The sequence below is a fragment of the Ursus maritimus genome, unplaced genomic scaffold, assembly GCF_017311325.1.
Source record: "Ursus maritimus isolate PB19 unplaced genomic scaffold, ASM1731132v1 scaffold_14, whole genome shotgun sequence".
NCBI lineage: Eukaryota > Metazoa > Chordata > Mammalia > Carnivora > Ursidae > Ursus > Ursus maritimus.
Window position 1 is genome coordinate 174233 of NW_024423786.1, and position 15379 is coordinate 189611.

Genomic DNA, 15379 nt, shown 5'->3' on the forward strand with positions numbered 1-15379 from the left:
CAATGGAATATTACTCAGCTATCAGAAAGAACGAGTTCTCAACATGTGCTGCAACATGGACGGCACTGGAGGAGATAATGCTAAGTGAAAAAAGTCAAGCAGAGAAAGACAATTATCATATGGTTTCTCTCATCTATGGAACATAAGAACTAGGAAGATCAGTAGGGGAAGAAAGGGATAAAGAAAGGGGGGGTAATCAGAAGGGGGAATGAAGCATGAGAGACTATGGACTCTGGGAAACAAACTGAGGGCTTCAGAGGGGAGGGGGTCGGGGAATGGGATAGGCTGGTGATGGGTAGTAAGGAGGGCACGTATTGCACGGTGCACTGGGTGTTATACGCAACTAATGAATCATCAAACTTTACATCAGAAACCAGGGATGTACTGTATGGTGACTAACATAATATAATAAAAAAACATTAAAATAAAAAAAATTAAAAAAAATAAAAAGAAAATTAGGTCCTCTTATTATTAGGTCTGTATTGCCACTTGCAGGAACTGTGAGAATCTGCTAACCATTAAATATTGGTGCCAAGCATATCCCAGGTGGCAAGGAGCCAGGCCCAGAGCTGAAAGGGAAAGGTTCCCGGCGCCTGAACACTCTGAGTGGCAGGTACTCTGTCAGTACGCTTCAGATGCCAGCATGGAGATGCCAGGTGATCTCTCAGGTGCTGGGTCCGTGTTCCCACAGGGCAATGCTAAGCCAAAGCTTCGCTGCAGCTGTGCCTTTGGGCATTTCCTCCAACTGAGTGTCACCACATACCCCACTGCTCCCCACTGTCCTCTTCACCATCTGCTCCACTCACTCCACCCACTTCACCATCTGCCCCCCAGCACTCAGGGTTGTGACCATGCTCAGAATCCACACTTACTAGAGCCAAACAATGGCATGTGGCCAGCTTAGGTGGAAAGTAACAACTGTGATGCTCAGAGGGGAGTTGTCAGCTGTGGAAACCCGGCAGGTGAGAACCATCTGGCAAGGGGGATGCTGCCTGTCCACTTGCCCAGGGCAGGAGCAAACCTCGATGCTCCCAGGGCAGACCAGGGGAGACCCGTGGTGGAGGCAGGGCCTCTGGCCATGAGGGCCTGTCATACAAGATGTGTGAATGCCTCCCTTGGCTGCGGACCAGGGCACCAGGCCACCTGCTGAGGAGCCCTGGGCTTCTCCTGCCTCACACCTATAGGGACAGCATATGCTGCTGCTGCTGCCCATGGCTGTGACATTCCTCCTTGGGAGTTCCTTCCCGGGTGGTTTGTATGTGTCCAATGTGAACTGCCTTCCCATGGAACTCTGTTAGACTCCAGCCCTCCCTGGTCTCCTTCTGCACCCATCCTAAAGGGGAGACTGACAACGTATCTGTTGACCTGAGTGCTTGGGAGAGCTTCTGGAGAACACCTCACATTTGTTGAATGAATTCCAGGCTTTGCCTCTGGAAAAGCAGGATTTTTGATCCCACGACAGAGCCCACGGGTTCCTTTCTGTTTGAAGGGTGCTTGAACTGAATGCTGCAAGCTGGGTGCGGATGTCAGACCCAGCCTTGCTTGTGGGCCCCTCCTCCCTGGGACACCCCCTACCTTTGTGTTTATAGAAGAAGCTGCTGACAAAAGCCAGAATGGACAACGTGATGAGATCTCCCAGGCTGGCAGCAATAGGCGTGGCAATGTTGTCTGGGTTGAGTCCGAGCTTCCGAGCACCAATCACTATACAGACCATGAGCATTCCTGCGGAGAAGAGACAGAGGAGACTCAAAGCACAAGATGAGAAGGTGGTCAGGAGGCTGCTCAGTAACTCGCCTCTATCCACACAGACCTAGCCTGGAGCCAGGCCGCCCTGACACTCAGTTTCACTGCTATGCTGGAGCCTGAGAAAAGTGCGGTGGTGGGAAGTGGGGTGGGGTGGACCCAGTGACTTGCGGGTGTGATACCAAGAAGCAGCCTGAAAGCTTTGATGATACACTCAAACCCATGGGGGAGATAGGAAGGAGATGAATCCTGGGCTCCCAAACCACTTGGAACTATAGACACGAAGCTCACAGCCCCTCATGCAGGGGGCTCTGAATGATGGAGCACCAGGGGCAGAGCACAGCCTCTGGTGTCCACTGGAGTCCCTGGGGAAACAGGTGCCTTGGTGGGATGAGCCACATGAGAGGTTTGTTAGGGGCAAAGCCTGTGAGGGGTGATGGGGGAAGACAGGGATGCCGGGAGAGCTGCAGGATGGTGTGCAGGTCACCCAGGGTGGGAGAGAGGGAGGGAAGGAAGCCGGTGCAGACTGCACTACAGTACTGGCAGTGGGGCCACATATCTGGGGAACAGGCCCATCTCGGGAGCCCCGCAGGGCCACCGCTGGGTGCAGGCAGCAGGTGGCCTCCACCAGTGGGGCTGTGGGTGGATTTTCAGGTGTCGCACCGGAGACCTAATTTCGGTCCTGACCCTGTGTTCTGAGGCGACGGTCATGTGTTGTTTTCTAGCCCTCAGCCACTGTCTAGGACTTAATCCAACAGCATCTCATGTGGGTCTTTTAAGAAGTGTTTTAAGGGGGGGCTATCAGAGGGGGGAGTGAAGCATGAGAGACTATGGACTCTGAGAAACAAACTGAGGGCTTCAGAGGGGAGGGGGTGGGGGAATGGGATAGACCGGTGATGGGTAGTAAGGAGGGCACGTATTGCATGGTGCACTGGGTGTTATACGCAACTAATGAATCATGGAACTTTACATCAGAAACCAGGGATGTGCTGTATGGTGACTAACATAATATAATAAAAAATTTTAAAAAAAGAAGTGTTTTAACACTTTACCCAGTATTCTGTAACTCTAAATAAAATTATTATTATCACCTCAATGCCATACTGACACTGCCATAACTGGCCACAGTTTGTTCCCTGTTTCATGACCAGGTCGTAGCTACTTTCTCCCTTTTGAAATGTCAATTCTAAGTGAAGTTGAGTCTGCACGGCTGGTGATGTGGTAACAGCCCCACAGGGACTATACAGACATCACTGGTTTGAGAGCACTTACTAAAATCCACCACAACCACCACCTGGCTTTACAGCAGAGTCACGTGGAGGTCACACGATGAGCCACCAGCAATGATTCCGAACTTCTACACATCTCTGGACAACCCGGCTATGTCCATGCGGCTGAGCTCTGCCCCCTCTCTGAGCCTCAGTTTCCTCATCAGTAAAATGGGGAGCTATCAACAGCATTCTCTACAGGGCCCCACAGGAACAGGACTGGCCTCCTGAATCATCTGATTGTGTTGTTTCAGAGGAGACTTCATGTCAAGTATCCCTGGGCTCTAATTCTCCAGAAGGTGTGGCGTACCCATCCTGCTCCTTCCTTGGCCAGATTGGTACAGGCGCCTGGCCAGGAGCACACATCCTACCCAGGGAAGCACAGTTTGTGAATGTGCTCCTGGGCTTCTGCGCTCTTCCCCTCGCTCCTGATTATACACGCCAGCACCGGGAGGAACAGAGACCAGCAAATCGCCCGCTACATCGTCTACAGAACGCTAAGCTCAGAGGGGTGTCGTGAGCAGTCAGGTGGGGGACAGGAATGTAAATGCGAATCCGATTCATCGTTTTCACTTATTCCTTCTTGTGCTTGCACATGGTTTGCAAGAGACAGACACGCAGTCCAGAAGAGAACCAGAATAAAGCCCATTCATCCAGCAAACATTTAGGAGCTGGTAATATGCCTATTTTAGGTAATTAAAATAACCATCAGGCTCTGTACTCACACAGTAAATGCTTGTCCAGTGGAGGAACAGACAGTGCGCAAGTAAGTGAACAAGCATTTGAAGTAAGCAAACAGGACATGAAAAGAAAGCATGACTGAATGGGGGCTACCCTTGAGAGCTGATCAGAGAGGGCTCAGAAAGGAGACACTTGGCACTTTGCTGAAATTCTCCATGTGCTTGTGAATGGACGTCTCACTCTGCACCAGAATATCAACATCACAGAATAGGGCACTCACCAGAGCAGCCCCAGCACTGCAACAGCGCCTGGCACGCAGCAGACACCCAGTAGGTACTGAGTAATGAGCGAATGGCTGACATTCTACAGTAATTGCCCAATCACTGTGGTGGCCACTGACATGCGTGAGCTCCCTGAAAACAGGGTTATATCTATCAATGCTTGTGTCTTCCCACCTTCTGCAGACATGTAGGAGGCATCTGATGTGTGGCAGGCAGTGTGATAGGAACAGAATTGGAGAAGCAGGGCCTCTCTCTGAGGACCTGACATTTAATGAAGAAAGTGGATAATCACAGATTTTCACAAGTGCTCTATAAGGAAAACAGGTGCATGGTGCAGAAGAGCATGGTGGCAGCTGGGAAGAAGGGCAGAGGATGGAACCTGTGCAAGGGCTGTCCAAAAAGACTTCTCTGCAGAGATGAAATTGAAGTTAAAACCTGAGCCTTGCTCCCCACCATGACTGCAGACTCCAGAGCCCACCAAAGCCCATATGCAAGCCATGCTCAAGAAATGTTTAAAGACTGAATGAGTACGTGAATGAATGAATGGATGGTTGGATGATGGAAGAAGAGATGAATGTGTCTACTGAGTCAGTAGACACATTGTTCTTTAAACAAGCAGAGGGAAGAGAAGTGGAGTGGGCAGCTCTCTCTGGCACACACCCCCTGCCTACAGGGGACTCATCATCCTCCCTGCTCACCTTTAAGGTGGGTCTTGGTAACCCAACAGGCTGTCCCCCATCCCCTGGAAGGATATGTGAGGCTCCATCATTAGTGCTCCCATCTTTCACATCTCAAGGAATTGAAACACAGAGAGCTGAGAGCAGAGCACTGACGAATGGGAGCGGAGAGAGCCAGGAGGCGGTGGTCACTAGGGTTGGGGCACAGCTCACCTAGGGCAAATGCAGCGAGGAAGGCAGTGATGACACTGCTGGCACACAGCAACTCCGCCTTTGCAAAGTCTAACTCCTCCCTAGACACAGCGCCCAGCAGCAGGGCAGCCACAGCAGCCAGGAGCCCCACAACAGTGGCCTGCACCTGTTGGGGCAGAAATCAGAAACATGAGGAAGGTGCCTCTGGCCACCCACACTCCTCCCTGCCTTTCACTACGCCTCCTCTTTGACCTTGAGAGGTCAGTATGCCACTCACCACTACCTCTCTTCCCTTACCCTAAAATCTCCCAATGGCCCCTCTAACCTGGGAAAAACAAAGACTAACACCTTGCTTCAATACAACTCCCTTGAAAACTACCGTTTTCCTGTTCTGCAAATAGTTCAATGCCATCTTACTTCACGAAATCTTCATCTTCTACTCAGCCCTTGGCCAATGGCCACCAGTCTCTTGCTTGTGGCTCCTCTCACTGCTCTAGGCAAAAGTGCTCTTTAGTCTCCAGCTACACAGACAACCAGTCTCCCCTGCAACGTGGAAACACTCCATGATCCACAGCTACACCTTGGAAGCCTCTGTGCACACGTTCCATCTCTCTCCCTGCCTTCTTTCCTTGGCACTTGCTCTGCATGCTGGTGCCCCCTTTCTCTACATTCTCCCCCATCCCAGCTGCAGTTCTCATTTCATCTAAGTAGGGACATCTCTGCTGCTCACTCAGGCCAGTACCATGAGGTGTTCCAGGTCTGAGTATCAATATTGGCACCTGTTATCAGTACAGTTAACCCTTGAACAACACAGGCATTGGGGCACCGATATCCTGTGCAGGTGAAAACCTGTGTATAACTTGCAACTCCCCCAAAACTTAACTACTAAGAGCCTACTGTTGACCAGAAGCCTTACCCATAACACAAAGTTGATTAACACATAATTTGTATGTTACATGTACTATATTCTGTATTCTTGTGATAAAGTAAGCTAGAGAAAAGAAAATTAAGAAAATCATAAGGAGTCATACATTTATGGTACTGTATTTATTGAAACAAATCTGCATAGAAGCAGACCTGCACAGGTCAAACCTGTGTTGTCACAAGGGTCAAATGTAATTCAAATGTCTTAGTGGAAACGGAAACATACTGTTAAAGAAGGCTGAAGAAACAGAGAACTCTACCATAAACATGGATGAAAAATGCTCCCCAAGTTAACTTATATAATTCCAAGGTCCCAACAAGCTTTTTCATGGCATTTGATAGCTCATCTTAAGTTTCACAAAAATGAGGAGATGTGCAAGAATAGCCAAGACAATTTGAGAAAAAAAGATCAAGAGGGAGTTTTGGGACATTCATTATCAATACATAGTTTTAAGGCTACAGTAATTAAAACATGATGGTATTGGCAGAGAAACAGAAAAACAGATCAGCAGGACAGACTGGTGTCCAGGAATAGTATCATGAATATATGAAAATTTAATATATAAAAATTTAATAATGATAAAGGTGGCATTTCAAGTCAGTATGGAATGGGTGGATACTGAAAAAATAGGGAAAGGGAAAGTGGATATCTGTCTGGGGGAAAAATATATTCCTACTTCATTCTACACACACACACACACCACTAAACATAAAATCTCAAGTGTGAAATAGAAGAAAATATAGAACAATCAGTTTCAGATTTTGGATTAGAGAGGGACTCCTGAAGATGTAACAGGTAAAATCTACACAGAAAAACAGACATAAATGTATACAAATCCAAGTATGACTACTATGTGATACCAGAAATTCAAAGATGGAGAGAGAGCTGGAGAAAATATCTGCAGCATTTATAACTAATAAAGCATTAGTGATCAAAATAACAAAGTCCATTTTAAGAATCAATGGCAACTTTTTAAACAAGACAACCTGATATGGACTCTGGGAAACAAACTGAGGGCCTCAGAGGGGAGGGGGGTGGGGGAATGGGATAGACCGGTGATGGGTAGTGAGGAGGGCACGTATTGCATGGTGCACTGGGTGTTATACGCAACTAATGAATCATGGAACTTTACATCAGAAACCAGGGATGTGCTGTATGGTGACTAACATAATATAATAAAAAATCATTATAAAAAAAAAGACAACCTGATAGAAAAATGTACAAGGGGTATGGATAGACAATTCACAGAAAAGGAAATACAAATGGCTAAGAAACACACAAAAATGTGACCAACTTCCTGAATAATCAGGAAAATTTAAAATAAAATTCCAGTTTGATGGTAGGTATCTTATTTCTTTGTAACTGATGTTGGTCTTCCTCTACTAAAAGGTCAATGCCATCTCAGTTTCTGCTAGGGTCCCTCATCTGTGCTCATCCAATCAATGAATGAGTCAATGCATGGATGGGATACACTATTTTTATCCATCAGCCTAGGTAAAATTAAAATTTAAAAGGTTGATAACATAAAATACACCTTGACAAATATATGGGGAAATGGTTCTCTTACACACAGATGTGGTAAAATTGGTATAGGAATTTGGGGGAAGGGGATGTGGTTCAAATTTATCCACATACTTTATGATGTAACATTTTCCCAGGAAAACATTCGCACATGTGTAGAAAGAACCACATAATAATGATGACTGGAGCTGATATTTACCTAGTGCTTACTATCTTCTATTCTCAGTGATTTCCATTCATTAAGTCACTCTTAAGAGTACAAGTTACAGAATTATACATACAGTACAAGACTTCTCTTTTTTTTTTTTTTTTTTAAGATTTTATTTATTTATGTGACAGAGAGACAGCCAGCGAGGGAGGGAACACAGCAGGACAGTGGGAGAGGAAGAAGCAGGCTCAGAGCAGAGGAGCCCGATGTGGGACTCGATCCCGGACTGCCGGGATCACACCCTGAGCCAAAGGCAGACGCCCAACGACTGCGCTACCCAGGCGCCCCAAGACTTCTAACTCTTAACACAGGAAGTTGTATCATATATTGTCTATGGACACATACATATATATGGCAAACACAGAAAGTCATTCAGAAGAATACTTTCAATGCTGGTGAGGTTATAGAGAAACTAATAATTGAAATATTAATACTGGTGCTATTATTTGATACTAAGAATTCAAATATTCTATAATGCTTTTGGAAAAAAATCTAGAACTTCAAATTGTTCATACCTTATGAACTTGTGGGAACTTCTCTTAAGAAATTCATGCAATGGTGCACTGGGTGTTATACGCAACTAATGAATCATGGAACTTTACATAAAAAAACCAGGGATGTACTGTATGGTGACTAACATAATATAATAAAAAAACATTAAAAAAAAGGAATTCATGCAAAAGAGAATACTTTCATTGCAGTATAATTTATCAAGTTGACACCTACAAACAATTGCAGGTGTACCCTCGTGGTGACAGTCGAATGAAGTGGAACAGGGCTGAGTCTGGACAGTTGGTATTAGCCCTGCCGGACCAGCTCTTCATGGCTTGGGCCCTACCAGTTGTTAAACATCATTTGGGTATAATTTTGATAAAGTTATTAAAAGTTCAATTATGAAATTTATTGTACCACTTATGATTCAATGTTAAGCTTTTTAAAAAATGGAGGAGACAAAATTATATCTGTGCTATGATCAGGACAATGTGCCAGGCCAGTGCCTGGCTGAGTGGGACTTTATCAATGTTTGCTGAGAATCAATCATGTGGAAATGTACATGCATACGGACAAGGGTTTGGTGACTTGTAGCTGAGGCATTTATTACCTGCCCCTTGTCCGACCCTCTGTTAAGGGCATCACGAGCATCTCATTTAATCTCCAAAGCTCTTCAGCCACAGGCCAGGGTCCTGGCCCATGTGACTCAGCTCAAATGGAGAAGGCACACATCTAAACACAGAACTGCAACCAGGGGAGCCCCAGCAGCTTGAACAAGGGCCCAGAGAGTACCCAGTGTCAGGCTGGAATTGACGGGAGCTTCACTGCCAGGAGAATAAGAAGAGAAAGGACATTCCAAGGAGAGACAACCACACATGCAAAAGCAGCAGGGATGGGGGACAAGAGACTGCAGGAGGACAGGACCAGACCAGGAGTGCCTCTGGGCTGGGCCCACACTTGGACAAGAAGAACCAACCAAGGAGCTTCAGGAGGAGGATGCGTGATCAGCTTTAGGATTTAGAAAAGGTCACTCAGGTGGCCATGCAGAGGAGAGCTAGAGAGGAAGAAGCCTGGGGCAGTTAGAACAGTGAAGAGGTTTGCAGTCAGTGAGGTCAGAGACCAAGAGGCCAAGGCAAGGAAGAGGAGAAGTAGGGCTGATTCGAGCACAGCTCAGAGGCAGACTCCTCAGGACTGGACCTAAGGATACGGAGCAGAGAGATGCTGAGGGTGACTTGGTCTCTAGCTTGATTAATGGGCACAGCAACCATGATTGGGAGATTACCACATGCTGGCCAGGTGTCACAGCCTTCCACGATTGAAACCTCATAACGGTCCATCTTATAGATAAGGTGAGGTGACTTGCCCTAGGGCCTCCAGCTGGTTGACCCCCAGAATGAGCTTTCAACCATCAGACTCTTCAGGGTTGGGGACTTCACAAGAGGCGAGTATGAGGAGATGAGGTGATGGGGCCAGATCCGGCTAAGCTGTTTCGGGGATGTTTCTGGGACAGGTAGATGAAGATACCCAGTGGAGAGCTAGAAACAGGGGCTCTGGAACCCAGGTGAGAGGTAAAGTGGGTATCCTCCTAATTTGATGGACAGGGAGCACGTCTTGTGTGTTCTGTCCAAGGCCACCCAGTTGATAAATGATAGCCTTAACTCCAGGCCTGTCTGATCTGAGTCCAGGTTCTTTGTGTGGCCACAGGCTGCCCCCAGCCAGAAAAGCCCAGAAGGTTCTGGATGAAGCCACTTCCTCTCTTACCTTGAGCCAATTTCTTCCCAGTCTCCCCCTGCCCTGGGCTTCCTGACTCTGTAATACTTTGAAACTCCTTGGATGAGAACTTAGCCCAACTAAGGTCTGCTAGAAGGAGGTACAAATTTGAACGAGCATGAAGCATTTAAGGGACAAAGGCATGGGGGGCGGGGTGTCCTACAAAGGCTGAGAAAGAATAGGCTGAGAGGCAGGAGTGCAGCCATGGAGGGACCTCCAGGCGGGAAGAATTGCAGATGCTCTAGAGAGAACAAGTAGGATCACCTGTATGAGGCAATCAGAGGGTAGACCAATTAGGATGTCAGTGACCTTGGCAAGCACAGCTTGAGTCAAGATAATGGGAAGAGAAAGCTGTTAGCTCTGTCTAGGCTATGAGAAAGAGGACCGAGCAAGTATAGGTGAATCTTTCAATAAGCCTGTCTTGAAAAGAAGGGACTGGGGACACTGGAGGGACCTTGGGTTCCCGGAAGAGGTATCTACTTTCAGGTGGACATGCTGGTACCCTATAGTTGGGATGAGCCCCAGCTGCCATATGAGTGTAGTCTGGTGGGTGTGGGGTGGACGGGTGGCCCATTCCCCAAGTTCAGACCAGAGCGCAGGGACAAGGGCTCACTTAGTCTTCACCCTTCCTACCTGGAGCAGCCCTGGCTACAGATTCAAAAGCAGGGAGGAGATTCATCAATCAGACAGAGGGGAGAGTCACCTGAATGAGGGCGAGGTTACTGCTGATAACTCTGTGCTGCTCCTGGGGGTCATCAATTTGTCCAGTGTTGGCCTAGGATAAAGGAAAAAAGGACAAAGGGTAAGTCTGGGTGGTCATAAAGCCAGGCCAAGCCTTCCTGGAAAAGGCAGTCTCTCAGGAGAGAAATCAGCAAATATCATTTCATTGACGTTAGAACAAATTATTCTGCCCAGCTTTCACAACTGACTGGGGGTGGGGAAGGTAAGGACACAAGTCCCTTTGAGAATAAGATAGTGTCAAAGACCATCTCTCCCATGCTCAAGTATGTAAGCACACAGAGGTTAAGTGTCACCAACAATTTCAGAGCCACCTGACTCTCAAGCTCATCCACAGGCAGCATGGGAAGGACTCCTGCTGGGAAGCCAGCTTGGCCCTCAGGCAGGTCTTCAGCCACATTCTCCCCAACACCTACAATTCCCTTCTCCCCCCTCTAGCAACTCACATCTCAGATGACCACTAGCCACCCCAACGTGACCTCTGCAAATCATCCTGTTTAAGAAATGCTTAAGTCCTTCTCTGAGGATAAAAAAAACAAGATCAGAAATATGATTTTCTCCTTTAAAAATGGTAATCAGCTCCTAACTTCATAGCACTTGCCAGCAAAATTCAAGATGTAGATAAATGTATTTTCCTAGCTCCTTTGTACTGAGTTCATTAAGTTCCTGAACTCCAAGGGAAAAATGGAATTACTTTTCACGAACAAATAAAGGGTTGCTTTTGTTCTCAGCATGATGGACACCTTGGACACAGCATGGAACAATCATGGAGCCCCAGGTGACCCTTCACAAGGGTAGACTAATACCCACCCTAGGGGTGTTCACAGGGACAAGGGACTAAAGTGAAGCAGAACACAGCCACAGAGCTGGCCACACACCAAACACATGAGGCCAACAAGCTCGTTTCCCCTCTCTGCTCCCCACTGGCCTAGGTGCTCACTGGACTCAATGTGCCCATTTGCTGTTTCCTGTCGATCAGCCAACTCAAACCCTGGTACTCATCAGATAAAGGGTGCTATTGGCCCATGACCCCTGACTATGAATCAGAAAGGCATTCCTTCCTCAAGATGTTATATTTCCAAGCCGAGGCTGAACAGAAAAGCGAATGATGCCAAGAGGTGCAGGAGGAGGAGTGGAGGGCTGGGGAGCTTGCAGACCTCATAGAGATGAGGGAAGAAGAGCACCTGAGGGAAGGAAGCTGTGAGAAGAGGTGGGATGTGAAGTAAATAGGATTTTGGAGTGTGTGTAAGCATTTCAAAGCCAGATGAGGGGCCTGGGCATCTGAGGTGGAATGGAGGAGAAGGTCACTGGAGATGAAGCCGTCCAAAAACTGGGAGGCTTCGGTTTGGGATGAGTTATCCATGTGGATGCTGAGATAGTTCAGGATGGTGGTGGGATTTGGTGTGATCATTAGATGGTCCATTTTCCAGAACTGTGGGGAATTGACCAAGCCAGTAAAAGGTAGGGAAGGAAGCAAGACAGCGAGGACCAGGCCAGCAAGATAAACCATGGCCCTAGGGGACAGGTCTCCATCAAGGTAGATGGACACTGCTTTACGCTGCAATGGCAGTGCCAGAGATGTTGGGTAACAGCCGGAGCAACAAAACCAGTCCAAGCATAGGTTCAGTGGCTTCTTGCTAAGAATGCAAAAAGAAAATCAGTGGGAAGTTGAGCCATCTATTAGAGAGACCAACTTAGATTCATTTCAGCAGAAGAGCTTTGGTAGGGGGGCCCTTCCCAAATGGGAATTTAGATCATATACACTTGAACATTTTAAAATGTCTTTTAATGTCTTACTGGTATAGGTTTCTACATGAAATCCTACGGGATCCTATCTAAGTTCTAGGTTTTCTAAATCTTTCCTTATTGGTTGCATCAAACAGGCTGCTTTCACTGATTCAGACAGTGATGATGACAAATAACCTCCAGGCACTTCTGGTCTGATTGTGTCTGGAAGGCTGACCCATAGAGCTGCATATACAAGCTCCCTTGCCCTATTGTTTTTGGTTGGTCCTGGTCTATGGGGAGACACAGAAAGGCACTGGCAGGACAGCAAGAGTGAGGGTGGGGTATCTGTATCTCTGTGCACTTCCCACTGCCCCGTGGCTGTGTTCTTCCACACAGACCTTCAGTGCCAGCCAGACAGCCCTCTCCTATAGCTGTAGGTTCAACTCTCCAGGGTTCTGAGAACCATTCCCACCCCCTCCTCTTGCCCCTTTGGCCTACACTGATCATCACTTCCTGTTGTTACCAGTCCTGGGCGCTTCACTGCCCCTTTGTGGTTTCCCATAACCTTGCCCACAACGTGGTCAATAAACTCTTCACTGAACACTGCTCAACTCCCATCAGTATGTGCCACCTCTCCCCTGCCAGAATCCTGACTTATCCAGTGAGTTATATCTTCAGAAGGACACCTAGCCTATCCACAAGAACAATTTGTCATTTCTTTGTGTATTTTTTTCCAATAAGAAGAAAATACTTACTGGATTAAGATGGAGTACAATGTTTTACTACCCTTCAATCCTAACTTTTTATTTTGAAATCTTTTTAGACTTCAGAGGAGTTCCAAAGTTAATAGTTTCCTGTATACCCTTCACCCAGCTTCTCCTGATGTTAACAGCCTACACAACCACGGGAATTATCAACTGAGACGTTAACGCTGCTACAATACTATTACCTAAATGAAAGAACATATTCAGGCTCCCCAGGTCTTTCCACCAGTGTCCTATTTCTGTCCCAGAATATCAATTCAGGCTGCCCATGTAGCTAGTCATCATGTCCCCTTGGTTTCTTCCAATCTGTGACAGTTCTGCACCTTTCACGGTCTTTCATGACCTTGACACTCTTGAAGAGCACACTGGTCAGTTATTTTGTAGAATGTCCTTCAAATGGGTTTGTCTGGTGTTTCCTCACGATTAAACTGAGGTTATGGGTTTTGAGGGAAATCACACTGCAGAGGTGTAGTGCCCTCCTTCTTGTGTGGTATCTTACATGGAGGGGTGTGATACCACCAAGGCTGATCAGAGGTGGTGTTACCTGGTTAAGGTGGTGTCTGCCAGGATTCTCCACTATAAACCTACTATGTTTCCCGTCTCCTACTCTAAGTGAGTCATTAGGTCCAGTCCATACTCAAGGGGAGGGAATCAAGCTTCAGCCCCTAGAGAACAGAGTATCAAAGACTGAGGACATCCACGAACTTCCATAGCCATGCACAAGGGTTTGGGGAGACAGCTTGAGGGGCCAAGCAAAGATCCTATTTCTCCTTAAAACGCCACGCCAGTGACAGCGATCACTATGGTATTCTAATGGTGATTTAATGCTTCCTTCATTCTATTTACATTTATTAACTTAAATGTTTCTCTAAGATAGAGTTGTCCCTTCTCCCCATTTATTTATTGACTTAATAATTTATTTATATGGTATGATTGGACTCACAGGTATGTATTTTATTCTTGAGGTCATAATTCTATTTTATTTATTTTGTTGCTAACATTATTCCACCTATGGGCACTGGGAGCTCATTCAGGTTGGATCCTGCTTCTTTCTGACATGCACCCACATGCCGTTCAGTACTTCCTTGCTTTCTGGCATTATCAGATACTTCAGGCACATCTTGTATTTTCTCTCCTCTGTCCCTGCTCTAGAATGAGATATTTCCCCAAGAATACTGGCTCCTTTTACTGAAAAATGGTATCAGAAACCAAGATCTGGACAGTAGTTGTGCTAGGTGATGCTGGGGTGGTACTGCTTCTAGGTCCTCTTAATGGATGAAGCTAGGAAATATATGTATGTATACTAACCCATGTATGCACACATACCCATATTTATTGTTGTATCTATCTGCATACACATTAAAATAAACAGGAGTTCATATTGATATCTTTGAGTCCAACCCAGGATCATAGAATTCATTCTAGCATTGAGGAGATAGTTTTTAAAATGGACAAGAGTGTTGGAAAATAAAAAGAGGTATTCACAGTTTAACACAGATTACGAGGGCATCCCTAAGCAATGCAAAGCAGAGTAGTTAGGTTGGTAGAAGAACCCAAAGCCAAAAGTGAAAGCAGGAAAGGTCTACTGCACAAAGCAGAGGTGGCCTGAGGGTGATGAGAGCAGAAGGGAGTCTGGGACAACTGAAAGGGCATGTGGTTCAGAAAGCAGAGCAGCAGTTCACCTGGGTGGCTCAGTTGGTTAAGCATCCAACTCGTGATCTCAACTCAGGTTTTGATCTCAGGGTCATAAGCACCACATTGGGCGCTATGCTGTGTGTGCAGTCCACTTAAAAAAAAAAAGAAAGAAAGAAAAGCAGGAACTTCAAGAAGGGCTGGCCTCTTCCCTTGCCTACCAACAATGAGACACCTGGCCACCTGGCTGTAAGCAGAAGTAGTGAGTGTGTGTTGGGTTATAAACACAGGGCAGTGACCAGAATGGCTATCAAAAGATGGACACAGAGTCCCAAGATCCATAAGCCCAGTTACTGGCACATGCTTCCAGGCAACCCATTTTGACTCTCCCCTTAATCACCAGAGGTGGTCTGCTTTAAAGGACAGCATTCGCAGAGTAAGAGGACATCTAAAATAAAATGACGTTTGACCAACCAAGAATCACTGTTCCCTAAAGGCAAACCAGAGTCATGGAAGGGACTCGTCAAAATCAACAAATGGAAGCACAAAAATCTAAGGAAAGAGAGTCAAAAAAGGAAACTGAATAAGACTCTAGGGTAAGTACATTAAGAGATATGAGAGGATGGTGCTTCCATAAGTAAAAAGACAATTTGAAATTCCAGAGAGCACAAACTTGATCTCTGAATTTAAAAGAGAGAAAGTTCTTGGAAAAGATGGTGGAGGAGTAGGGGGTGGAGAAAGGGGATCCCTCTTACATTG

The 15379-nt window shown here is 46.5% G+C and overlaps 1 protein-coding gene across 3 annotated transcripts in view; it reads right to left on the reverse strand.

Moving 5' to 3' along the window:
* Positions 1-15379, reverse strand: part of SLC41A3 (solute carrier family 41 member 3) — a 69318-nt gene that overhangs the window by 11784 nt on the left and 42155 nt on the right. For all 3 annotated transcript variants that reach the window (XM_040628347.1, XM_040628349.1, XM_040628348.1), the window contains exons 4-6: positions 10462-10533; positions 4864-5008; positions 1576-1722 (exon numbers count right to left, since the gene is read on the reverse strand). In XM_040628347.1, coding sequence (XP_040484281.1) covers positions 1576-1722; positions 4864-5008; positions 10462-10533 — 364 coding nt within the window. The remainder of the gene's footprint in view (positions 1-1575; positions 1723-4863; positions 5009-10461; positions 10534-15379) is intronic.